Source organism: Falco biarmicus, chromosome 4 (assembly GCF_023638135.1).
Source record: "Falco biarmicus isolate bFalBia1 chromosome 4, bFalBia1.pri, whole genome shotgun sequence".
NCBI lineage: Eukaryota > Metazoa > Chordata > Aves > Falconiformes > Falconidae > Falco > Falco biarmicus.
The window spans coordinates 106528598-106553405 of record NC_079291.1 but is presented as its reverse complement, the minus strand read 5'-3'; the positions used below and the strand labels follow the sequence as shown (position 1 = coordinate 106553405).

General features: G+C 53.4%; 1 protein-coding gene across 5 annotated transcripts in view; it reads right to left on the bottom strand.

Moving 5' to 3' along the window:
* Nucleotides 1–2372: 2372 nt before the first annotated feature.
* STAB1 (stabilin 1) overlaps nucleotides 2373–24808 on the bottom strand; it is a 57857-nt gene continuing 35421 nt past the window's right edge. For all 5 annotated transcript variants that reach the window (XM_056336166.1, XM_056336165.1, XM_056336164.1 and 2 more), the window contains 40 exons: nucleotides 24563–24674; nucleotides 24265–24342; nucleotides 23788–23889; nucleotides 23204–23311; nucleotides 22569–22700; nucleotides 22248–22376; nucleotides 21333–21389; nucleotides 20412–20507; nucleotides 19159–19354; nucleotides 18620–18715; nucleotides 18350–18395; nucleotides 17568–17647; nucleotides 16500–16625; nucleotides 15657–15730; nucleotides 15228–15302; nucleotides 14512–14631; nucleotides 13457–13504; nucleotides 13247–13330; nucleotides 13014–13160; nucleotides 12716–12853; nucleotides 11999–12058; nucleotides 11717–11893; nucleotides 11082–11168; nucleotides 10443–10589; nucleotides 10207–10272; nucleotides 9428–9653; nucleotides 8679–8828; nucleotides 7719–7823; nucleotides 7173–7280; nucleotides 6798–6991; nucleotides 6008–6152; nucleotides 5403–5536; nucleotides 4961–5126; nucleotides 4618–4724; nucleotides 4283–4402; nucleotides 3714–3866; nucleotides 3472–3591; nucleotides 3064–3210; nucleotides 2545–2691; nucleotides 2373–2473 (listed from right to left, as the gene is read on the bottom strand). In XM_056336166.1, the coding sequence (XP_056192141.1) occupies nucleotides 2423–2473; nucleotides 2545–2691; nucleotides 3064–3210; nucleotides 3472–3591; nucleotides 3714–3866; nucleotides 4283–4402; nucleotides 4618–4724; nucleotides 4961–5126; nucleotides 5403–5536; nucleotides 6008–6152; nucleotides 6798–6991; nucleotides 7173–7280; nucleotides 7719–7823; nucleotides 8679–8828; nucleotides 9428–9653; nucleotides 10207–10272; nucleotides 10443–10589; nucleotides 11082–11168; nucleotides 11717–11893; nucleotides 11999–12058; nucleotides 12716–12853; nucleotides 13014–13160; nucleotides 13247–13330; nucleotides 13457–13504; nucleotides 14512–14631; nucleotides 15228–15302; nucleotides 15657–15730; nucleotides 16500–16625; nucleotides 17568–17647; nucleotides 18350–18395; nucleotides 18620–18715; nucleotides 19159–19354; nucleotides 20412–20507; nucleotides 21333–21389; nucleotides 22248–22376; nucleotides 22569–22700; nucleotides 23204–23311; nucleotides 23788–23889; nucleotides 24265–24342; nucleotides 24563–24674 (4654 nt within the window). In that variant the 3' untranslated portion in view covers nucleotides 2373–2422. The remainder of the gene's footprint in view (nucleotides 2474–2544; nucleotides 2692–3063; nucleotides 3211–3471; nucleotides 3592–3713; nucleotides 3867–4282; nucleotides 4403–4617; nucleotides 4725–4960; nucleotides 5127–5402; nucleotides 5537–6007; nucleotides 6153–6797; nucleotides 6992–7172; nucleotides 7281–7718; nucleotides 7824–8678; nucleotides 8829–9427; nucleotides 9654–10206; nucleotides 10273–10442; nucleotides 10590–11081; nucleotides 11169–11716; nucleotides 11894–11998; nucleotides 12059–12715; nucleotides 12854–13013; nucleotides 13161–13246; nucleotides 13331–13456; nucleotides 13505–14511; nucleotides 14632–15227; nucleotides 15303–15656; nucleotides 15731–16499; nucleotides 16626–17567; nucleotides 17648–18349; nucleotides 18396–18619; nucleotides 18716–19158; nucleotides 19355–20411; nucleotides 20508–21332; nucleotides 21390–22247; nucleotides 22377–22568; nucleotides 22701–23203; nucleotides 23312–23787; nucleotides 23890–24264; nucleotides 24343–24562; nucleotides 24675–24808) is intronic.

The following is a 24808-nucleotide window of genomic DNA, read 5'->3' as shown; positions in this document are numbered from 1 at the left end:
GTATGTGTGTAGATGGTGTGTTTTATTTTTTTCCCCTTCACTGGCTCCATCCCTTTCCCTGAGGTGCTTTGCAGGCTGGACAGAGCGTGGGTGCTTGTTGTGCACCATAAAGGAGCCACAGAGAGTCCTCTGTAGGAGTAGGTGAGATGGAGATCCAGTGCTGGCAGTGGGAAGCTGCTACTCCCTGCTCTGTGCCAAGGGAACTGGCTCAGAAATGGAGCCCTGGGTCTCTGGTGCTTGGAGAGTGCGATGCAGCCTCCCACGCGGGCTGTGACAAGGTGTGGCAGGTCTATAGCTGCAGGGATATCAATCCCCGGGTGCTACGGCATGAGGATTCTGCAGGCGGGCACTGAGGGGACGGGGTTGCTGACTGGGCAACCCGCAAAGTGCATCAGTGACTGCATCACGTATGACAAACCATTGACAGTGTTACCCATCCAGAACTGGTACCAGCAGCCCTTGGCTCCATCCCGCTCTCTGCCAGACTGGGCTGTCCAGCCGGTGACTCTGGCAGGTGACAGTTAAACACGCAGGATGTGCGAGTCCTGAGTGAGAGATGCGTGGGAGTAGGTCAGAAGGTCTAAAAACAAGCGTTTGGTGACATGCCTGCTTAAGTGAGCTTAGTGCCACACGCTGTCAGTATTTTTGGGTTTGGTGCCATGGGACATCGGTATTTTGCCAGTTGATGCAGTATGAGCTGTTGGAACTTGAAGAGGGCAGTGTTCAGGCTGTCAGGGAAGGTGCAGGGCTGCCAGTAGAGGTGGTGGCCTCCCACCTGTTTGCCAAGACATGGCCTAAGGTGTTATGGCAGGGCTGGTGAAGATGTTGGGACCGGGGTGAGTATGAAGTGCTGCTGGGTGTGGGGGGGTCAGAAAGGGGAACGTGGCCATGCAGAGCACTGCGGTGGCTCCTGAGGGACAGGTGGCAATAGCAATGCCAGAGCATACAGGACAGGGGGCAAGGGTGGCAGCCTGGAGGCCCAGGCAGGTCAGAGCTACATTAAGATGTGAGGTGGACAAAGTAGGTTCTTCACCCAGCTTGGGGTCATGCGGGTTTTGGCCAGGCTTCAGACTGTGCCGAGGGACAGGCAGGGTGTTGGGGAGGGGCAGTTATGTGGGTAAGGGTTGGTAAGAGTTTGTGCCACTCTGGTGGCCCGGAAAATGGGAGAATATCACACTGTTGGAAAGCTGGGTGTGTGGGAAGCCCATGGCTAGGGGGTGAAGTGGTAAGAGGTGCCCGTGGAGGAATGTGTGGTCCCCAAAGCATGCAGATGACTGTCACTGCTGTCACTGGAGACAGGGAACAGTTGACGGCAAAGTGCTTGGTGCAGGCTCTGGAGGTGTTGGTTGCATCAGTCTGCCCCCTCCTCCCTTCACTGCTGCACCCTTTGCAGAGGGCAACGGTGCCAGCTTGCTCGCAGGGGCTAGTGGTGTTGGAGGGAAAGAGGGAACAGAGGATGGACACACTTCTTGTGCTCTGGCAGGGAGCTGGCAAGGAAGTGGGTGAGCAGCTGCAAAGTGTGTGTGCTGGGTCTTCGGGGTGCACAGCGTGTCTGTGTGGCAGGTAAGGGCTGCCGGTTTTGCAGGGGGGCTGGAGGATCAGCATGGGGGCAGGCAGTGGTTGCTCGCGAGCAATTGCTGTGGGAGCTGTGCTGTCAGTATTGTGGGGCAGCCGAGGGGGAGGAGCCAAGCTGGAATGTTCTGCCAGGAAACTCCTCAGAGAAAGGTGTGGAAGTACGTACAGTATGTAAGTGTCAGCAACTCTCCGTGAGACACACACACGCACGCACACACACACAGAGGTCTTTTCTCCCGCATGTTCCTCCCTGGCAGCGTGCCAGGCTGGCCCATCAGTCTGTCACCTGTGTGTCACTGCCTCATCTTTGTGCTATGTGCCAGCCTGTCGCAGACTTTCAAAATGCCTTGCTCTCTACTCAGTGGCCTGAACAACTGTTGTTAATGTAGCTGCTCTAATCAAGTAGTTGTAGTACGTGCATGTGGCATTTGATGTCTTAGTGCTGCGTGTAGTGTGAAGGTTGAATAAAAGTCTGCAGCATGTGTAACTAACTGGACTAACCACCTCCCTGTGGGGGTGCTGCTCCTCTCTGTTCCTCTGCCTGCCCTCGGGGTGCAGCGCCAGGAAGGAGCCCGGGGCACAGCTGGGAACGGCGTCTAGAACCGGGCCGGAGCAGTCTGTGCCCCGTGCGGCCGTAGCGCAGGCGGGGCGGGAGGCTGGATGGGGCGAAAGGGCTGCTGGGGCCGGTGTGACTCGTACTGACGGCGGGCAGCGCAAGGGTACAGGAGGGGGGCCCGGCTTGCCGGGGCGCTGGCGGGCGGCAGGTACCGGCGGGGGGCAGGCGCGGGCACGGCCGGTGGCGCTGAGCTCTTTATTTGTCTGCGCCCCCGAGGCCGGGCGCGGCGCCTCACTGCGGGCGGCGGCGGGTGGCGGGGCCGGCGTCTGCCAGGAGCGAGTCCTGCGGGAGAGAGCGGGGTGAGCGGGGGGGCGGGGCGGGGGGCGGGGCGGGGGGGGCGGGGCAGTGCTCACGTGCAGCGGCTCGTAGTCGGGCGCGTGGCCGCCGTAGAGCGGGTTGGGGATGGCGACCAGCGGGCGCTGGGGGCGGGGCGGGGCGGGCGGTGGCTGCTGTTGCCCCGCCTCCTGCTCCTCCTCCTCCTCGTCCGCGCGGAGGTCCGCCTGCGGGGAGGGGCGGGGCCTCGAGCGCTGGGGCGTCCCTCCCACCCTTCCCTCGGTCTCGCGCACCCGGGCTGCGCCTGGCCCTCGGCCGCCCCCTGCTGCGCCGGCGGAGCCCCCTCCCCCCTTCTCCCCCCCTCAGCGCCCCCTCCCCCCTCAGCACACCTGCCGCATCGCCCCCTCCCCCCCCGGAGCTCCCCTGAACAACCACCACTGCCGCCAGCACCGCTCCCACACGTGGCCACCCCCTGCCACCGCACCAGCGCCCCTCAGGGCATGCCCCCGCTGCTCCGGGCTCCCCCGGCCCCCCCCCCCTCCCGCCATCCCTCCAGCGCGGCCGCTGCCCCCACGGCCTGCTCCCTAGCCCGTACTTACCTGAAAATACCCGAACTGCTCCTCCCGCCGCCGCCGCCTCACACAGTAGTAGGCGGCACCGGCGCTGGCGGCTAGCACCGCTGCAAAGCACAGCGCGGACAGTGTCCCCGTGGCCACGGAGCCCGAAGCCCGTGCCACACCGTTCACCTGCGTCAAAAAAGAGCAGCGTCCTCCAGCCTGAGCCAGAAGGGCACGGCCCTGGCAGCACGATGGGATCTCCCGCACAGCCATCCTGCTGCGGCTCCCCAGTGTGACCGTGGGCAGCCCAGCCAACGCAAGCCATGCCAGGAAAGCAGAGAGGCTGAGGCCAGTCCTTCGGGATGACTTGGTGGCCCTGTCCCCATCCCCCAGGCCTAGCACCACCTGTTTCAGCACCTTCCTTCCCCATTCATGCCCTCAGACGTTCACCTGACCAAGATGAATGATGGGTGGTGGGATCCTCAGTGGCTCTGCAATCGCATGAATGATGCCGTTGAAAGCTATGATGTCCCACTCCACAATCATCGTGTCATTGATCCCCTTGGCATTCTACAGCACAGGACAGAGATGATGTCACCCAACCAGAAAGCCTCCTCGTTGTTCCCTGTCCCAAAAGAGCTCTGGTGAAACCCTGTGGGTGTTTCTTTGACCTCTGCTGAGGTTAAACCTACTGAGTGCTCTGTACTGTTGCCCGCTGGGAGGTCCGACACGTGGAGGTCATATCCTGACTGGGATGGAATGATGGTGCCCGTTGTGAGGTTGAAGCTGAAGAGGATGACATTGCTGGATGACACATGGAGCTTCAGTTCTTCTCCTGTCAGTGTCTGAAAAAGCACCAGGGAGCAGGGAAGAGAAACAGCTGAGCTGGCTCTCAGCCCTTCCCTCCCGCTGTATGCAGCCCCCCCCTGGCCTAAGCCCAGGCATTCTCCATGGCCACAAGACAACTCAGTTCATGGGCAACACGGCACAGAAATACTGTGCAGAGAAGGGGGACCGCTGTCCTCAGAAACAGTGAAAGCTCAACTGGAGAAAGCTCTGAGCAGCCCGACCTAAATGGCTCTTCTGGGTGAGGGGTAGGACTAGGCGCCACAAGAAGTCCCCTCTGACCTAACTTCTTCCTCCTTCCCCACGCTATTTCACATCGCCATCATGCCAGCTTTGGCGGACTCCTGATCTCCTCTGGGGCTCCGATAGTTCATCCCATGTGCCCTCGAGTGGCCGCTCATCCCTGCTTGCTTACTTCATTGTCTGCGAAGCCAGAATTCAGAGGGACAAAGAGAGTTTTGGGAGCGGAGTCGTCAGACAAATAGGTGAAAAAATCCAGTCCTTCTTCTGTGTCATTGGCAAAATCGAGCAACATCTGGAAAAGATGGGAGATCCTCCCCATCGGCACATTGCCAGCAGCTCAGTGCTGTTACCTTCCCCAGCCCAGGAAACATCCCCGGCCCTGGAAAGAAAATGCCTCTGGGTTTGTTCTCTCAGCCATGCGTGCACTTCTCCCTGTTACGGCTGATCCCTCCCTCCACCTTGTTGCTGGCTGCTGACGTACTGAAGAACCAGGAGGGCATCACTTACGGAATAGAAGGTGGAGAAGCGAGCGTGGTCTGCGAGCACGTCGGGGAGTTTGCCACTGCACCAATACCCATCTCCCACGAACCCGTCACGGCAGGTGCAAATCAGATCTGCACAGGAACACCAAGATGCGACTTAACTCGCCGGTGCTGCCAACACTGATCACCTCTCCATCAACTTCTGGATACCCCGCAGCATGTTCCCTCCTGACACAGGCATGGCGAGGGGGATGTGCCTGCCTGCCCGCCCACGCCTCATGCTCTAAGGGCAGTTCTCTGCCTGCTGCCCTGACGTGCCACTTATGCCTGACAGAACCGCCCCCAGGAAATATGCTCGTGCCACTCACCCTTCTCCCGATAGCAGAATGCATCCCAGGTCTCGCTCAGGTTGCTTCGGAAGCCGTAGTCCACGATGCCCACTCGGTTAGCCCCACAGCTGGGGTTGGGGTAGGCTGTGGGGTACCCGGCTGTGCCATTGTCCAGCCAACCCACCAAACACAGATGGAATCCCATCTAGCAGAGGAAAATGAATGTTTACATTAAAAATAGTATCTCTGGGCCAGCTTTTCTGCCCTGACGCACACTCCCATCGTGCAGCCCTACCCGACATCCCCCCATCACCTAAAGGGCTGGGCACTGCCAGGGCCTGGCCCAGGGGATGAAAAGTCACCCACCCACATGTCACGGACTTGCTACTGCTGGACTGAGCCCAGGGAGAAGCACTGCATGTCACCATCCCACGAGGCGATGGAGCCAGCCCCTGCCCGACCTCTGCATCCCTGTCCTGACCTGCTGTGCTGCCGAGAGCTGCTGGAAAGTGGCCAGGGAAGCACCTTCTGCGGCACAGGCCTTCTGAGCCTGCTCGTAAGTGAAGTCATACTTTTTTCGGGGTGACTGCAGATGAAATACGCCCATAGTCTTATCTGCAAAATACCATGGCCAGGGAGCATCAGTACAGTATAGAGAGTGAGCAGCCTCCCTGGGGCGGTTGCATGCGTCCCTGCGTGAGCACAGACGGCGCTGCCGGTGCTCTGCTGCATGGGAGGGTGGGATGTGGACAATGCTCAAGTGAGGGCAAGGTGGGACGCCGCGTGGCTTCCTCCGAGCTTCTCGCCTTCCACCAGGGAGTCAGTGCTTACTGGCAGTGTAACCCCCCAGAGGCCATCTCACACGTCACACAGGAGCAGACAAGGATGGCTTGTCCGCCCCGTATGACACGTAGGGGAAAAGGGGAACGTGAAAACCAGACCAAGCTACAGAGGTGAGTCCCCGGCCTCTTGATCTTCCCACCCTCCAGCTCTCCGAGGGGTGCCCCAGCCAGAAGGTGAAGGATGAGGGAGTGTGACCTCTCCATGGAACATCATCCCTGGCACTGCGGGGTTGAGGACACTCACCATGAAAATGCAGGTCGGTGCAAATGGCCTCCCGATGGCACTGCCCGTTGTCTTCCAGACACCGGTCTGTGGGGGGCACGGCCTCTTCAAGGCACTGGATCCCGTCACCAATGTAGCCCCGCTTACACTCACAGCGCCGCTCATTCTGCAGCACAAAGGAAGAATGGCATTTGTGTGAGTGCCAACATGCAGATGCCAGCTGGGGGGTCCTTGTATCCCTGTGAAGATGGGGATGAGCCTTCAGAACACCTCTACAGCATGCCGGGACTATGACAGAGGTACAAAAGGCTGCGCGGCCTCTGTCTAACTGCAAACAAACCAAAAAATGTCACATTGAATCCTTGTCCCATGCTGCTTGAAAGACAACTGAGCTTCGAGGTATGTGGCTCATGATTCTTGTGCTACATCATGCCCCCGGTCCCATCTTCTGGTTCCTCTGTAAAAACGGCCAGCATTGTCCCTGAAGGACCAGCCCCGAGACCCCAAACAGTCCAAAAACGCCACAGCTGCCAGCTTATGCCCTTAGACAGACGAATGGGAAACAAATGGCCTCATCAGGCCCATCCCCACAGCCAGGCAGCAGACGGAAGGCACGGCCCCTGCCTGGCAGTAGCGACCCGCAGGGTGACTGCAGCAGCTGAGGGGACCGGAGAGGAGGGGCAGGCCAGGGCACCGCAGTAACGGAACACTGTCCCATTGCTGTCCTCCAGCAGCCTGAAGCATCCCCCAGCAGCCACCTGTGCTGTTCTCCCAGGCGTGCGGGTCTCCCTGACCTAGGGGATGTACTCACCGGTCCGGTGCTGATGCAGCTGGCGTGCTGGCTGCAGTCCCCATTCCTCCCATCCGCACACCTGTCTATGGGGTCGCAGACGTAGCCATCACCTCCGTACCCGGGAGCACAGGCACAGGAGACATTCACACCAACCTGTGTGCACTGTGCGTGCCTGGCGCACCCCCCGTTGTCCTGGCTGCACATGTCAATCACTGCAGGGATACAAGTGTTAGGGTAACTGAAATACACGGTGTCCTGGGCGTCTGTCTGTCTGTCCTGCCAGCTGTCACACCAATATGGCAGCGGGAGATGGTCACCTGTTGCCTTGCTGTGTTGTCTGCTTTCCCCTCCGCTCACCACCCGTCCACCCCAGCCCCTCGTGCCCCCCCCTACCTGAGCACATTCTCCCGTCTCCTTCATAGTGTAGGTTGCATTCGCAGAGGTTGCTGGAGCGGCAGGTGGCATGGGGGTGGCACGGTGGAGAGCAGGTGGGCGTCATCACTGAAACCAGAATGCACACAGCTCAGAAAGATCCCAGGGCTGCAACATGGGCACAGCTGCCCTCCCCAGCCTCTGCCCCAGGCCACCTGCCCCACGCTCCCCCCTCTCTCCCCCTGTGCTTTTCTGCAGATGCCTTGCCCAAACGCAGAGGACCGTTACTCCATCACATACACCTCAGGCCTTCACCTCACCCTCTTCTTGGAGCACCTCTGAGCTCAGGGACTTGTTCATGATCAAATACAGCTTTCCTCCTCCTGATCGCCCGAACCCTTGTGAAATCCATCAGCACGGGCCAGATGTCAGGATGAGCCCCACAACTGAGAACTCCTTTTTGGAGGTATTTCTGAGCAGCTGCTTGAACAATCCAGCTATTGGGAAAGCAGCCTTATGGCGCTCGGTCCCAGGGAACAGCGGGCGGTGGGGCTTGGCATCCCTCACCTAGTCGGATTTCGCAGCGGTCTCCAGTCCAGCCCTCGGCACAGAAGCAGAAGCCATCGCCATGCAGTCCTCCGTTGCACACGCCGTTCTCAGTACAGTTACACTCTGTGAGGAATGGATAAAAACACTGTCACAGCATCTGCCTTGGTGGCAGTGAAAGGCCACGCTCAGGCCATGGGACAACCACACAGCAGAAACGTGGCTTGTGTGGGCACTCCGGGAAGGCAGGCGCAGCGGTACACACATCCCTTCCTGGCACTGCCAGCCCTGGCCCCCCCGCCCTGCAACATGCACCCTTCGTGAAGGAGGGGCAGCCCCTCTGCACCCACAAACCCCTGTCATTCCCCTCCTCTCGGCATTTCTAGAGATGTGTTTTCCACTCCGAGTCCCTGCAAACACACAGGCATCAAAAACATTCCTGAAGACCTCGTAAAATCCAGCTTGGGGTGGGGGGATGGGGGATTGCCTTTTCCTTCCCTTTGCCTCACAGGGGCACAGGTCCCTGCTGAGCACGTCCCAGGAGATGCTCTTTCTGAATAGGGTTCATCACAACATACAGATTTTCCCCACAGCTCAAAATACACCTTAATACTTTCTGCCAGACTGGGGCTCTCAGCTGTACTTGACAAACAAGGGGTCTTTGACCCCGTGGCCCTGGCACAGAGGTGAGGCCGTCAGCAGCGTGGCTGCACTGGCCACAGCTCCTGGCACGTGCCACCCCGGCTTCTCAAACTACAGCTGGATTACCGGCTGTCCAACCAAAAGCCCAGGAAGGGATGTCCCCAGCCCCAGAGCCCTGACCCAAGCATCGTGGGGACCGAAGTGGCAGCACTGGCTCCCGTGCTCTACGCTGCGAAGAGGTCAGCCCAGCACCTCCTCCCTCTCCAAGTAGCACCATGTGCCGCAGCCACCTCTGCACAGACCCTCTGCATCGCTGCCGCCCCACAGCCTCCCCCTTACCTCGGCAGTCTGGCCCGTATCTGCCCGGCGCGCACAGCTCACAGCTGGTCCCGATGAAAGCCTGGCTGCAGTTGCATCTCCCCGAGCCACCGATTTTGTCATCGCAGGTACCACGGTTACTGCAGGGTGCCTCCAGCCCTCCTGGGCACGCTGCAAATGGGGCACCTTAGTGAGGCTGCGGTGACAAAGTGACCCTGTGCCCAGGGGTGACCAGTGCCTGCTCGGCAGTCTGGGGAGTGAGTGCTGGGGACATCTCGTGACAATAAACCTTAGGAACAGGGGCAAGAGGGACAAATCTGGCATAGCTTCCAGCCTGGGAAGACCCTCTGCTGCAACATGCTGAGTCTGTGCCGGCCTGCCCCATGCTAACCCGGCAGCAGACTCATCCAAGGGTGTGAAACCTGCCCATGCTCAAAGCAGAGATACCAGGGAACGGAGGAGCACTGGGAACGTCGAGGGGTGAGTGACATGTCTGACAGCCACCCCCAGCAGCCCTGTGCCCAGGGCTCTCCGTGCAGACAAGTGGTTCTCCATGGAAAGGGAATTCCCTGTTACGATACCATCCATGTGCACTCCCGGGGGATCGTCCCCTGCACGCTCCACAAGACTGGGGCTCCCAGCCTGAGGTTTTGACCAGCGTTCTCCAGGGAAGCACGTTCATGGACACCAGATGTCTGTGCTGAACCAGTTACGCCACCTTCCCACAAGAGAAAGGTCCCGGGGCAGGAACGGGTCGTGTGGTTCCTTACCCCGACAGTCACGGCCATAGTGGTTCGCACAGCACTGAGGGACCCACTGGGTGGAAACGCAGCTCCTCCTGCAGCCTCGTTTCAGAGGCCCCCTGGAAGAGAAGTGTCTTCTGAAGGGGTCCCACGGGGAGGGTGGCCAGGACGGCCGCAACAGGGAGTTGCGGTGAAACAGAAAAGTGTTTCTCAGCAGCTGGTTTCCATAATAGTAGCAGCGCCTGGTTTCCCCCTGCGAGGAAACAGGCAAAATACAGAGTTTGCCACATTGGTCACTGATGCCTCGCCTTGATTTTTCTTGCGTCGCTCATTCAGCTTTATGACAAGTAACAGAGGCTTCCTAACGTGCAGTGGGGCTGGTGGCAGAGGAGCCACAGATGTACCTCACGGACATGCCAGAAGCCCGGCAAAGACAATGGGCGATGCACTGGGAGTGGGGTACAACCATTGCCCCCTAAGGGATCTGTCTGATCCCTGGCTCATCTCCAGCAGCCAGGCTGAGCAACTTGACTGTAAAGCACCCAGGGAAGCCCCTAGTGCATCCGCAGGGACCCCTGCAGCCACTGTCACCCACATAGGGATGGACCAAAGACCACTGGAGCCCCTGACCCCATGTTACTCGGCCCAGCCCCAGCCTTATGGGACTGCGTGACCTGGGGCAAGGCATGGGCAACGTGACCAAGCTGAGGGACTCCCCCGGGCCGGTATGCCTTCATTTTGCTGCTAAAACATATTGTCATCAGCCCCGTAACAGGCCTCCTTGGTGACAAAGCTGTGAGCTTTACCCGTTGAATGGAGCCATCAGGGCAGGGTGGCTCGAAGCCACAGAGTCCGCAGCTCTCTGTAGATCCCTGTGGAGGGGAGAAAGAAACCTCACAACAACTCAGTACGTGCTTCTGCCTCTTTCAGCTGCTCGGAGCTTTGCTGAGGAAGAGCAGCAAGCCCTCCTGACATCCCTCTTCCCAGGCATGGGGCTCAGGAGGTGGCACAGGTCCTCACTGGCCTCATCCCAAGTGCTCACCTGCAGCTCAACAAAGATGAACTCGTCACACCGAGATCCCAGATCCGGTGGCTCCAACAGCCTATCAATGCCATAAGCAATGCCCCCGTTGAATTCCATGTGCCTCTGGATGATGGTGGCATCGCCGTTCCCCACCAGAAGCTCCCCCTACCAGAGGAAGAAAGCAGTTTGTGGTCCTGGCATCTCCTAAATCCTGGCTGCACCACCCAAAAGTTGCCTTTCCTGGCTGCCACGGCTTCTCAATCACCTCAAAAATTCTCCAAAATCTCTGTGCTCATGTCCTTGACCACTCTTCCTGATCGCCACTTTTCTTGGCCATCTCTCCTAAAAAATGGCCTCTGCCCTTGCAACATTTGCTCTGTAAAGGTCATGACACCATGCGGTTGGTTTTGCAACCCGGTCATCATGAAGCGCACGTGCAGGTACCACGTGGCTCTGCACTGTCCTGCCAGCTGGCCACAGAGTCCTGAGCCTCTCTGCAGGCTCAGCTGTAGCCAGGGGAAGGGGGTGTCCCAGCCTGCCAGCACCCCAGCTCTGCCTTCGCTTCCTGCCGGTGACCAACACGGAGCGTCAGTTGCCCCGTGGCCAATGCCCAGGGACATTTAGCGGAAAGCCAAGCCCAGCATCGCCATCACTCACCACGTGCGTTTCGCTGCAGCTGAATGAGACGGTGGAGCCGTGCATGGTCCGTGTGGATTTGACTTGGGGCACATTGCCAGCAACAATCTAAAGGGAAAAAGAAGAATGTGAAGGGAGAGAGGGGCAAAACTGGCAGTTCATACTTCTGACAGGATGCTGCCCGGTGAGGACAGGGGTCAGCAGCCACACCGAGAGGGAGTGTGATGTGTCAGCACATGAAGCCAGCGGAGGTGGGTCAGCATAACTATGGTGGGTTAGTCCCAGATTTCTGAACAGCGAGAGACCAGTGTGCATTAGCAGGACCTTGTTTTGCTCAGCTGGACTCTTCCCCTGTCCGTCACCCCTGCAGGCAGGAGCCCGTTTGTAAGCCCCGCACTGACACTCTGGCAGTGATGTGGCCTCCCCAGGAAGCCGATGACAGAAGCTGCAGCTCAGCCACGCTGCAGCAGAGGTTCACGATGAAGCAGCAGTTTCCTCAAATGCTCAAACAGCTTTGGGTCTTCTCAAGAAAACTAATATGCTGCATGTTCTACAGCAGCAAAATATTTGACGGGGCTGCTCTGGCCTAACCATAGGCAGGCAGTGGCACCACATGTGGCCTTGGGATGTACGAGCCTGTTTGTTGTCACATTTACCTTTGTGTCTCTGATCATGTGTGCTTTGAGGTAGGAGGCCAGCACGTCCCGGTGCTCTCTGCGGTACAGCCACTTCTGCCTTTTCTCCGAGAGGGCATTAAATGCAGCATCTGTGGGCCACAGCATGGTGAAGGGTCTATGCAGGGGGTCATTAACCAGTGGCAGCAGCTCCGCATCCTGTCCAAGATAAGAGGGGATACAAAGAAAAAGCCACAAGCCAAAACTGAACGTGCACATGTACACACCACCTCCCCACAGAGCAGCAGGAGTCGGGTCACTCACCTGCAGCAGCTTGCTATAAATGGTGTACCCAAAGGCCTCTGCCACTTCCGTGATATTTTGCTGCAGAGAAAAGAAAGCAAACAACTGTCACCAAGAGGTCCCCCTCCAGGACCTGGAGCAGCAATGCAGGGGAGAAACCAGATTGTTAACAACTACAGTAGCTAAACACAAGTTTATCTCCGTCATCATCATGCTGATGGATTTGGCAGCATTCAGCACCTGCCACATTGCTGATTCATCCTGGGTAGACGCTGCTATGGCAGGAGCTGGGATGAATTTCAGCGCTTTCTTGCACTGTACAGAAAACGTGTTATCTTCTGTAAAACACAGCATCTATAAGCTCCTAGCGCGTGTTTGAGGAGTACCAGAGAGACGTTGGCAATCTCATGCTGCAATCTGCTCTGCACTGGAAAAGGAGTGTGATGCTTGGCATGGGACGTGATCCCCCTGCCCACATCCAGTGCTGTTGTTCCCTAGTGAAGGATAAGGGTCCTTCTGTCCCACATACGGCTACGCCACAAATGCTGTCACCTTCACAAGCTAAATCCGTGCCTTCAGACAATCCCTACGCAGATGGAAACATGGAGGAAGAGCATCCCACGTGGCCTTGGGCTGAGGGCTTCTCAGGGACAGCGCTATCACAGCTGCTGGGAAAAAGATCCTAGCCCTGTCCTCACCACAGCAGTTATCAGGGCACAGTGACGGCTTCAGCCTTACCCGTGAGATCTTTGAGGAAATGTTACGGTCCACCAGGTCGCTTGGAATGAGGATCTTGTTGATGAAATGAATGACCCCATTCACGCCGATGATGTCACTCACCACCACTTTGGCTTCCTCATTGAGATAGATGCTATTCTGAGAGAGAAGGGATACGATGAGGTATTCACACCCACGGCATGGCCCTGTGAGGCATCTGTGGGCCCTAGGCAAGTCACTTGTCACAACCACAGTGGACTTCAAATGACAGAGAAAGTGACAAGGGGGGGCAGGGAAGGGAACCGTGGCAGAGAACTACCTCTTTCACTGTGATCTTTAGTTTGTGGCCAGATAAAGAAGTAACAGACTCCAGGGCTTCCAGGTCACCAGACAGCAATTTCTGGCAACCCACCATGTGGTAGCGAAGCAGGTCCCGGAGGAGACCCCTGCTCCTCCACTCCTCAAACTGCAGACACAGAAAAAGAGTGAGGTAATGCTGGGGGCACTTTGCCTTGCGGAGGCAGGGGGCACTTGGGATGGGAGGACACTTACCATTGTGGTGTTCCCTATGAAATCTGTGCGTGGGACAAAGACAGTGAAAGGCCCTACCCCGCTGAGCTCCTTGATGTTTTCTGCCTGTGGTAGAAGAGCATTTGTGGGAAGGGAAACAGAAAACGTGGTTCCAGTTAGCGAGACCCTTTGCAGAAAACCCTAAGTGGGATTTAATACACAGAGACAAGGACAAAGCTGTTTGTCACCAACCAGTATCATCTTAAAGAACATGGATGCATCTTCGATCCTTCCGAGCTCCTTAAACAAAGAGAAACAGTTGGTGTCAGCAGAGTCCCTTCCACTTGCTCCCCACCAGCCAGCGCAGTGACCTACTCCTCCTGCTCCAGGTATCTGTCCCACCCCAATGAGACACCAGTTCTCCTGACACACCACAGTGACCTTTCCCTCCCTCCCTTGCCAGCACTGCAGGCACAGATGATGTGGAGGTTACAAAGCAGACTGACCTCTGCTTAGACCGTTCACACTGCAGGAATGGATGCAGAATGGAGCAGACAGAGAGATGAAAGCCGGCTGCATCTGCAGCAGCGGTCTCATAGGTGTAACTGCCCCGTGCTCATGGGAGAGCTCGAGCGCTTCACGAAACCTCCGCTTTAACTTCACTGTGCTGCCACTGCCAGTTCTGGGATGCTGTACAGAGGGGCAGGCATGGGCTTGGCAGGGCAAATGTCCTCTCCTCTCCACACTAACTTTCAGTAAGAGCAGAAGCACAGAACAGAGTCATTTTTTCTCCCAGCTCTGATGTGGGGATTATAGCTTTTATTTGCCACTACCAGAAAAGGTCACCAGCTTGCCCAAGGACAGCTGCCGTACTGTCAACAGAGCTGGAGATAGCCTGCTGCCCTCCAGACCGGCTCCCAAGTCCTGACACGGCCACAGGGAACACCGGCCCTGATCCCACAAACTGGGAGAAGTGAGCTCCCTTGGGGGAAAAAAAAAAATTATCCCCATTTGCTTATAACATTAAGAAAATAGCACCCCAGAGGTATGGCCAGAGCAGCTGAGTGTTCACATTATGACTGCCTTTGGAGCAAAGCTGCTTCACTGTGATTCTCTCCCACAGCCGGCACACCAAATACACCTACAATGTATGGATAGTTTGCCTCAAAGTACCTGTCTCCACTCCTACACCACACGTGTCAATGTGATACTACAGATCTGCTAACCTGCAGCTTACACTCGAGGGGAGGGAGCGGTTTGCTGCAGGGCAGGGGCCCAGACACAAAAGACGCTGTCATGCTTCTCACCTGATACACTTTGCCACGGCAGATGAAGCCATCTCCGATACTGTGCCAAGAGCAGGAGCAGTTTCGAGTGCCAGGGCCTGTGTACTTGCAGAGCCCAAATGGACTACAGCCCCCGTTGTTCTAGCAAGGAAAGCAAAAGGCTTGCGTGGAGGTGCATCGCCAACAATTTGAACGGCTGCTTACATGTGGAAGCTGCTAACTGCATCCTGTCCAGTGGAAAGGAAACCATTCCTCCCATCTGTTTAGTGCCTTAGATTAAACCTCACCCAAATCCTCAAGGGCTTTTCAGCACCAAATCCTCCCAAGAAAAAAGACTTTCAGACCTCACTTTGGGACACAGAGTGATGACAAACCCCATGATTCAGAGAGACATTTTGACACGGCAGCGATGCCGTGGGCACAGATTACTCTTAAGCTTTTTAGTATGTCCTACACAAAATGGATGCAGAGAAACAAGCCCACATGCCTCCAGCCCTGTCACGGTTTCCACACTGCTTCTCCCACAACAGAGAGTGCCAGGTGGCTCACATGCTTGCAGGTCATTGCGAGAGGCAATGGAAACCAAACACACCATGAAATCCCTTTGGTAGGTGAACAGGCAAGACAGCCAGCTCTAAACAAGCAGGCTAACCCTCTTCTTGCTCTTAACTGTTGGGAGAAAGGAATGCTTCAAGGCAGTGGCCTTCACCTCTGGTAACAGCAAAATGCAGACATACCTGTTCACACAGGTTTATGGGGTTGCACTGGCTCACACCATCCCCACGGTAACCAGGCAGGCAGTTGCAGGCAACCTGCAGGCAGAACAGACAGAAGCTCAGGCTGAAACTCCAACCGATAAAGGAAACACACAACAGCTGAGCTGGGTGGAGTGCATGTGGTGTAGCACCCATTGCTGCGTTCATGAATAACCATGCTTGTGTCAACAACAAATAGAACTTGCGATTGTCTCCAGCCTCTGGCCAACAGAAGGCATCTGCTTTCAAGGAAACAGTAATCTTTTCATGCCCTTCCAGGCAAATGTTTTACGTGGAAGGTAATAAGCACAAAGCAGCGCACTGCAGTGGAAAGGATTGTCTCTAAGCAAATTACACAGCTGTGATAACCTCCATAATAACCTTGCCCTGACATCCTTCTTAAATACTCACCTTCCTTGGGCCTGTTTTAACGCACTCTGCATTGCTGTGACAGCCCCCGTTGCTTTCGAGACAGAGATCAATTTCTGCAGCAAAAAAATAAGGCCACATTATTGCTGGGGGCTTCTTAAGGAAGCTGGGAACGGGTGACCCAAAGAGGTATCAGGAAACAAACAGGGAGGACCTTCCCAGTTTGGCAAACATTTTGGTGGAAAAGTGACTCGTGATGGCAGAGGAATAGGGTACGACCGCAAGTTCTACTCCTGCCACGTGCGGGTCTCTTGAGTTGTGATAAATCTGCCCACAGAAAATCCCACGCCTGCCTGGGTGTGCTTTCAAGGATCTGAAAGGACTGGACACTCCCACATCTCCATCTTCATCCCAGAGCATCTCTGTGGGAGACTATTCTTACCCTCTGTCTCTGGACCTCTTGACGACATGCATCAGGGCAAGAAACCTCTCAGGGCTCTTTTGGTTTGAGACCAAAACACTGGTCTGAGGCCATCTAGTGAGACAGGTTCCAAGGGCAGCATGGGCTCTCTGCCCAGTTTTGTGTGGCGCTGTGCTGGGACAGTGGTGACCACTTCACTAATCATGACTTGGGAGAACGCTGAGCAGCTACCCACAGGTACATATGCATGCATGTACACATATGTGTGCATACACCTCAACAAAAAGCAAAAAGACAGTTGAATCAAGATCAACCAGCAATTACTTGCTTTGAAATAACCACTGCATGAGCAAAGCGAAAGGAGAATTGAGTTGCTCAATACTTGGACCTGAAATTTTAATGCTTTTAGCCTGAAATTCCCTTTTGCTTCACTGCTATCGCCAAAACATGCGCTGAGCACTCACCCATGCAGAGCGTCCCATCTCCAGCGTAGCCCTCCTTACAAACACAGGTTCTCTCTCCTGGGGACACTTTAGTACACACAGCATGTATGGAGCAGCCACCGTGGTCGCTAACGCATGGATCTATTTCTGTGACCACGGACAAGAGAAGCAGAATCAGCTCCGAGCATTTAGGAAAGATGAACTGTGCCAGAATGACCATCTTAACAAAATCACAACATCTTATTAAAGTCCCTTTGTTTCTCAATGGAACTGTAGGTCCTTTAAAGGCATGGGGCCTCTCCCGGACCTGAGAGAGGCCAATCCAAAAGTCATGCTGAGCTCAAGTAACCCCCAAACTGGTCTGAGAAGTCTTTCTGTCACAGCATTTGCTCACTGAGGATGAATGGTAGATGAAAAAAAAAAATATTCTCCTGTACAATGTAAATATTATTTTTCCTCCCCCCTCCTCACTCCTTTTCAAACAACGGCAATACCAAAAAGAAACTGTGATGTCTGCCAGTGTTTTGACCGTTACAGGTCTATCACTCTGAGTGGGTTTTTGTGGTCCATTTGCTTTTGACGTAGACCAGGTTTGTATGTAGCTCTAGAGCAGTATCCCCAAATCCTACCTCATTTTGGTGTAACTGCTGCACTGCTTCTACCTGATCTTGGCATAGCCAACAAACAGGAGGAGCACAAAATTCTAGCAAATTGAAGCACCGGTATTCCAAGGATTCATGGCCAAAATTGCTTTATCTTTGCCACCATTGCTGTGATCTCAGAACTAATAGAACCCCTTCACGTGCATCTCACTCCACAAGCAGTAAGAACTGCCCTGCTACTCTTGCCTGCCTTTTTATTCCTCTCTCACAGGCTCTAGCAACATGAAAAGCATCCCATACTAAGTTCCAGACTGGAAAAATTCTCTGCCAAAGCATGGCAGAGTTCATGGTGGATAGCTGAGAGGAAAAAGGTTTGAATGATCTTTCCCCTAGCAATACCATGCCATTTATTTCACAAACAACCCTCCCCCCGAACTTTCAGCAGGTGTTTCAAGCCTTGAACCTTGCCCACACTTGCTGCCTGTACCTGTGCAATGGGTCCCATTCCCTGTGTATCCAGCGGAGCAGAAGCACATAGGTGGGGAATCTGCAGAACTATTGAGGCAGCTGAAACAAGAAAGGGATAAACAATCACAGATGACACCTCCTGATTCGCTTGGCCACTGGGAAACACTATATGAGCCTGGCATATGCAAATCAGAGACCACAATGACCACAGGAGGAAGATGCCTGTAGCTGCCATCCATTTCTTTACCGCACCAAATACTCAAGTCACGCTGGCCAGGGAGCTGGCCCCCAGGCACAGGCTTCACACCTCACACAGTGCACCTTCGCCATGCCCACGTGCTTCCGCACGGTACAACGGAGACGGCTGGGTCCCGGTAGCACAAAATAGAAGACCAGATAATGGATGGAGAAGGCACCAAGAGGGAGTTATCACAGCCCATCAGCATATTTAATTCCTTGGCAAGGGCAGGCAAGGCAGAAAGGGCTTGTAAATACTGGTTGATTTGCTCCATGAATACAGCCAGACTGGGCTTGAATAAGGCCAGACCTCGGAGTCTCTGCTTTCTCCCATCCACACAAGCAGAAGGAATTTGGAAAGAATTTATGCTCAGACAAAATCCTTGGGGAAACTGGATGCGGCTAAGCACCAGAGTTCCCAGAATGGAACTGACATTCATGATCTTTAATGAGTACCTTCTCCCAGCCATCTGCGAAGCCCTGAACACCGAATCACCTGTGTGTAAAACGCATACAAACACACACGGCTTTCTCAGAACGACCCAGCTCCTTGTCTGTACTTACTTGGCCATTTGATGGCAAGTGTTATTGCATAAGTCAATCTTGATTCCTGCAAGAGAAAACACAAATGTGACTTGGTATTTTCACTTGCTGGGGCCATTTCTGCTGTCTAGAGTAAAGGACCCTGCAAACAGCCTCACTGCGGTCACCTCACTGTGACTGTGGTCACCTCACTTGGCTAGCACAGAATTGCTCTGGCAACTAAAGAGGATCACACAGATTTCTCTGCCAAAAAGGCAGTATTACACCACAGGCCCCTTCACACTCACTTACTTTCTTGGCAGGTAGGGCCCTTCCACCCTGGGAAACACTCGCAGCTCCCGTCCCCTTGCAGTCCATCGTTACATATGCCATTGTCACAGGCACATTCTGCAGGGGAAATATAAACACTCATCACTGTCAAACCAACCAGGTCTCACAAGCAGTTCTGCTGCCACTTTGCTGGCTGCTCTGTTCCCAATCCAACGCATCAAACTGCCATAAGGAAAATATCACGAGAGTATCAGCTCCCGTTCCCCCACTACCAGGCCAAAAAGCCCAGGACCAGACCACCTGCCTCTACTTTCTGTAGTTTGGGTGGCAGCAGGATGAGCAGCGTAGCACAGTCAACGTGCCTTAATTTAAGGATGAAAAATGGGGCCACCCCTCTGGCTGATCACAAGCACTCGCTCCCACCGTCCCTCTCTCAGTGGCGTGTCAGCTATTCTCCTATCTCAGAGGTCTTGGGTCGTTGCTTCCCTCCCACGGGCTGAGATGTGACCACTTTTCCCCCTTGCAAGGGCAGGACAAGCTGTGGTAGCCATCAGTGTCACCTGATTTGCAGTCAGCTCCGTATCGGCCCACTTCACACATCTCACAGGCAGTGCCATGGAACCCCTCCAGACATCGGCACTCTCCACTGCCCTCGATGCCGTCCTGGCATTCCCCGTTCCCAGAGCACCACTGGCCTGGCTTCCCTGGGCACATCTCACACATGTGTCCGTAGTAGCCAGGGCAGCAGACGGACCTCTGGAAAACCAACAAGAACAAGCTGGGGTGAGCCATCTCGTGCAGCTTTCTTGTGGAAGCTACTCTACTCCTTTGACCATGCGATAGCCATAATACCTGGCAATGCATGAAAGGGCCAGGTGTGCACAGCTGGGATGGAGTAAACCCCCTAAAATGGGGAGCTTTGTTGCCCAGATCTTCATACAAAGGTCCACACTGCCCTCGAGCAACACTGGCCATTTGGTGAGGTAAATGTTCAGTCCTGTGCCCACACAGCCTACCTCCCGCCTGTGTCCCTAGTGCGTCCCACCAGTAAGGGACTCTGCTGGGCAGAGAGAGGCTCTCCCAGAAGATGTATTGGTTCAGAAGCCTGATTTAATTGTTCTCACTTCTTTTTCCATCTACCGATGGAGGGAGGAAACCATGATGGGACCAAGGTGGACAGTACGGATGAAGAGAAACATTGTCTAATGAAGGGACGCAGAAGCTGACTGACGCTCTACATGTGAGTACGGTACGCCCAGCTCCCTCTCTCCCTTTTCCTCAGTCTCTCATTCCCACTAAGTGCTTCAGTATCAGTAAGAGCTCAAATTCACACAAGTCTTTCTTTCACCATTTCCTCTTCAAGCATTTCCTTCCAGCCACACATTTTCACAGAACTGGTAGGAGCCGTAATAGCTGTGAGACCTTCTGCTCCTCCCGTTGGTTCAGCTCCAATTAGTCATCAGTTATTCGGGAAGGCACATGCACAAGGAAAATACCATCACTCTTGCCTCATTTCCTTAGGAAACCAGACTACAAACATTCAACTCCTCTTCCTCTGCAGGACAAAAGCCAAAGCAACAATGCCAAAGCAGCAGACCACAATCCATCACTGTGCAGACATTTCTGCAGGTTTGGTTTTTCTCCAGTGCCCGCTATCTCCGGGATGGAGAGTGCCTCTCAGGACAAGCCCACTCTCTGCTACACAATGGCACAAATGCAGCCAGGACTCCAGCACAGGCTGTGTTTCCATGGTGGATTTCTAATACCCATCTTGCTGTTGTCAAAATGAATCAGAGGCAAATGTTTTTCTTACCAGAGAAACTTTTGCACAGGTGAAATGGCAGCCAAGTATTCTTGTACCCTCAGAGCGTAATTCACAGCGGGCGAGATTCTTGCTTCCTGGCAATTCCTGCAGTTAAAATTAACACAGAAAAAGATAGAAGATATTACAATATTTAGACAAACATTGTACGTTGTGGAGCATATGGCAGCGTTCTTGCCTAACAGAGGAATAATGCTTTTTATGCTTCAGGAACAGCCCTAAAAATATGGAGTATTGAGAGCCGAGACCAATGAAGCATTTCTAGATGTGAGGTCACCACACAAAGCCTGTTTTGTTACCTGCCAAATGCATGGTATGTATGTCAGTATGAATCCTGAAAAAAAGTAATTGGAAAATTTTTGGCATACAGTATAGTAATAAAGCCTAAGAAGCCAGATGTCTCTGCTAGGCAATTCATAGCCTGCATGGAGATGAAATGCTTAGTTGTTTTCTGCTCTGGAAACATTTGTCACTCACTCACAGACAAGCTGCAGGCACAACCAGCCCATCTGTGTGAACAAATCAACAGTCCAGGCTGGGAAATAGCTATCGGCACCCCTAAACTGGCTTTCCTTGGTGATAATGTCAAAAGAGTAAAAGATGAAAAAAACCACCTCTTCTTCCCTGATACGGGGGGAAACTCCCCGCACTGTACGCTCTAAAGAGCTCCTGAAATTCAGGGAAAGGCTGGTGCCAGCTCTGTAAGAAGCCTCATGGTTCATGTTGGTGTTTTTCTTGTGTAAGCCTCCCTTGGTTTCTGCTTTCTCTTACGCACCTTGCTAATGAACGAGCCACGGAGGACTCAAGGGCGCATTTTTTCAGGTATCGAGATGACATCTATAGAGCAATAAAAGGACATCAAAGCACTATCTGCAAACTATCTGTGAGATGTCACATGAATCAAAGACTCACCACAAGAACTGATCCACCAGGACACTTGATCCCCTTCTCACATTTCCCGCATCTTGACTAGGGCACAGAGAAGAGGACAAGTCACATGTGTGCCCTCTAACCCACGTCACACCAAGACACTAATCTTGAATTACAAATGGTGCTGTACAGGCTGCTGGCTGGGACAAAGACAAAGATGTATTTATCTCCGTGGCTCCAAACACCAAAAGAAGAAAAATCATGATGCATGATGCTCAGGTCCTGGCTGCTATCAAAGGCTTCGCACAAGGTCTTACTCCTGCACTCCAGTGGTGTACACAAGGTCTTATTTCTGCACTCCAGAGACTGCACCACAAAACAAACCACAAGAGATCACACGCTATACTTCTCCCGAGTCTCTGAGATGAGGTAGGGCTTTCTGTAGGCCTGGAGTTCCTTCATGCAAGGCTGCAAATACTTTTTTTTCTAATCATACCTCAGTCTGACCCTGCAATCTTCAGATGGCCAAGAGCTACAGGATACATGCGGACTGGACTTTGGCCGTGACTCCCAGGCAGACCACAGCATTTTCTAGGAATGCTTTGTGGTCATGCCATGCAAGAACTGGGCTGGATTTTCCTTCTACTGCTGAGTATTTGGGAGTCTGAGTGTCTGCCTGCCCCCTGGTTGGCACTGTGGGAGTACCCCAGCAACGGAACTGAACGTGACCTGCACACGAGCTGCAGATCTGCTGCACTGGAAGTACAGGCTGAGGCTAGGAGGTACCAGCTCTCCATGATGCCCCATTTCACGTGGGGCTCATCTGGGGTTAGACCACAAGCTACTGTCTCATCCCTGTGGAAGAGGCAAGGTAGGGTGTCTGCTATTCATCAGTTTGGTTCAGCAGGTGGAGAAACCCTGTGAAACGGTGGTCAGCTCCTTGGTAATCATCATTACCTTTTGTATGGTGGTGGTATTGGCGGTGCAGCGGTTCTTCTGTATCTGGAGGACCTGTGAAACCCCAATCAGCATGCCATTCTTAGTCTCAAGAAATTTTCCATCCAAAGGAATATTATTGATGAACTTCTGCAAAGGAGAAGAAAATGGCTGATGCGATAACCTTCAACTCCCATTGCATGGAATGCCTAACAGCTGTCAATCACAGCAGGTAAACTTGTAAGCGTGTGCAAAACAGAAATAGGTGTATCCAGCCACCAGCCTTAGAAAGTGATAGGTCAAGCCAGATCCTCAAATGGCAGAATGGTCTTCCTTCCTTACCTGGGTGCTGTTTTGATAAAACATGAGCCAGTAGGAGAGCCCTAACATGCTGTTCTTATGAATTCCGCTCCTCAAGTCCGTGGGCAAGAGCTTCTCTCCCAGTACAACATGGTACTGCACTGTCTCGTTGTCCTAAATCCACAAAAAACCCCAAATGTTAGGACTCTTTTGATTTCTTAGGCTACAATTCAGTCAGAGGTATGGCATAAGAAGAGTTCTTAAGCATCTGTAACGGCTAACTAAGCCCACAGAACCTAGTTAACTCCCTTCACAGATGACTGATCACACCTGATGACTCTGTTACTGGATGAAGCCATAAATGCTTTTTGGAATGTTTCCAAAGGTTGAAAATTGCCACAGCCAGCCAGGAAGGCGAACACATTGTACCATCTACCCACATACAAATCTACCCATAAATTTGCATTTGAGGTCCAAATGTTCTTTTCAGATCCCACTGCAACACGCCAGGAAACTCTCTCATTTCTCTCTGCCACATTTCTCCCAACTTTTAGCACCAGATATGCTTTTCCTTTCCACGCTCAAATCTACTAAACTCAAGTTTATGATCTGACAGCATACATGTCCCTGCATTTACTGCAATACATATTCAAACTGTAAGCAAGCAGCGACCTTACCAGCTGCGTCACATTGGCAGCATGGCAGTACTCCTCAATGGAATTATTTCCAGGAACAAAAATGGTATATTCTTCAGAGGACTCGATCTTTCCAATGAGTTGGTATTGCTACAAAATGTCCAAACAGGAACATTAGTAATTACATTTGTACTCACTAAAAACCAAACCACACATGAAATCAATTACAAAGGCAAGAGCGCTAGAGGAAACGCTTGAAAACGGGATACATGGCTTCTGCTCAGTCACACACATCTAATTGCTTGCTCCTCCTCCTGCGCTGACATAAGTGCAGCTTCCCAATGACGAGCAAGCCTTCCTTTTCCTCTAGGTGTCTCTGCCCTGTACAAGCATGAATGTGCTTGCAGCAGACAGGCTGGCTTCCACTGTAAACTACCTGTAAGTATTTAACTCTTGGGCTGCTCAAAAGAGCTTTCCCAGAAGATCCCTCATGAATGGCAGAAAACAAGTGGTCTCCCTTTTCTCACCAGGCAGTCCAAATTTTGGTCCATCAGTACAGGGTAAGGTGGGCATTTACTCAAAAGACAGTTCTGACAACCACAACGCTGCTCACCTCAACTGCTTACCTGTAGCAACTCCTTGAATGTGCTGAATGAGGCAACTGAGTCAAGCTGTTTCTGCAGACCTGGAGGACTTGGTGGGATATCTCCTGCAGGTGGCAACAAAACCTGTGGAAACAACGAGTTCATAAGCAAGTTTGGGCAAGTGGCTCTGGGAGAAATCACTAGACTCTTGCCCTGCTTGCAAGAAAGGCAGTTAGAAAAGGCCTCATTTTACACAATTCTGCAATAGCTTTAACTCTTCTTCTGTCAGCCAAGAGAAGAGGAACTTCCCTCTCGCTTGTCCTGGAGACAAGTATTTTAAACATTAAACACTGCTGCACAGGAAACATCTGTCAGGACCTTGTGATAACCAAATATATCTTTGCCATCATATCCCTAACGGTCCACACATGTATTCCTCCTTGGCCCCATCACAGATGCTGCAACACAAACCTGCTGCTACAGCCGCAGCATTTCCTAGTACTGCATGTACTGACGTACCTTACTGAGGACATGAATAATACCGTTGCTGGCAGGGATGTCGCTGATGACTATACTCACATTCTGGATGGTTAACACCTGCAAAAGTATCAGGAGAAGTAAAAGGATTAGAAATTGTCAAGCAAGTTCCAAACAAATACACTGTTCAAGATTGCACATGATGGATCCGGGTACAATTTTTGAAAGATGTCTGAGTTTGAGGGCATCAGTGTCCCATCCAGCCTCCCCACTGGATACAGCAGCTCCCGAGCAGTTTAGTTTGATACTGGTACATGTGCATTATGTAAGAAACCCTTACACCGCTCCTGGTGTTTATCTGCCATTTGGTCTGTGGGTTGAGGGTGGCTAATTCTGGCCTGTCATACTTTTTGAGCTTTTCACCAGTGAAGACACCTTCAAGAAAGTGGGCCCTGAAGGGAACAAAGACAGGTGAAGAAAAGATTAGGGCGCTGTTTGCAATAACAGAGAGACAAGACCATACCACCCAACATTCACGTCTCTCACATGAAGTAGTTAAGCATGTGGAGAGAATGATGGAGGGAAT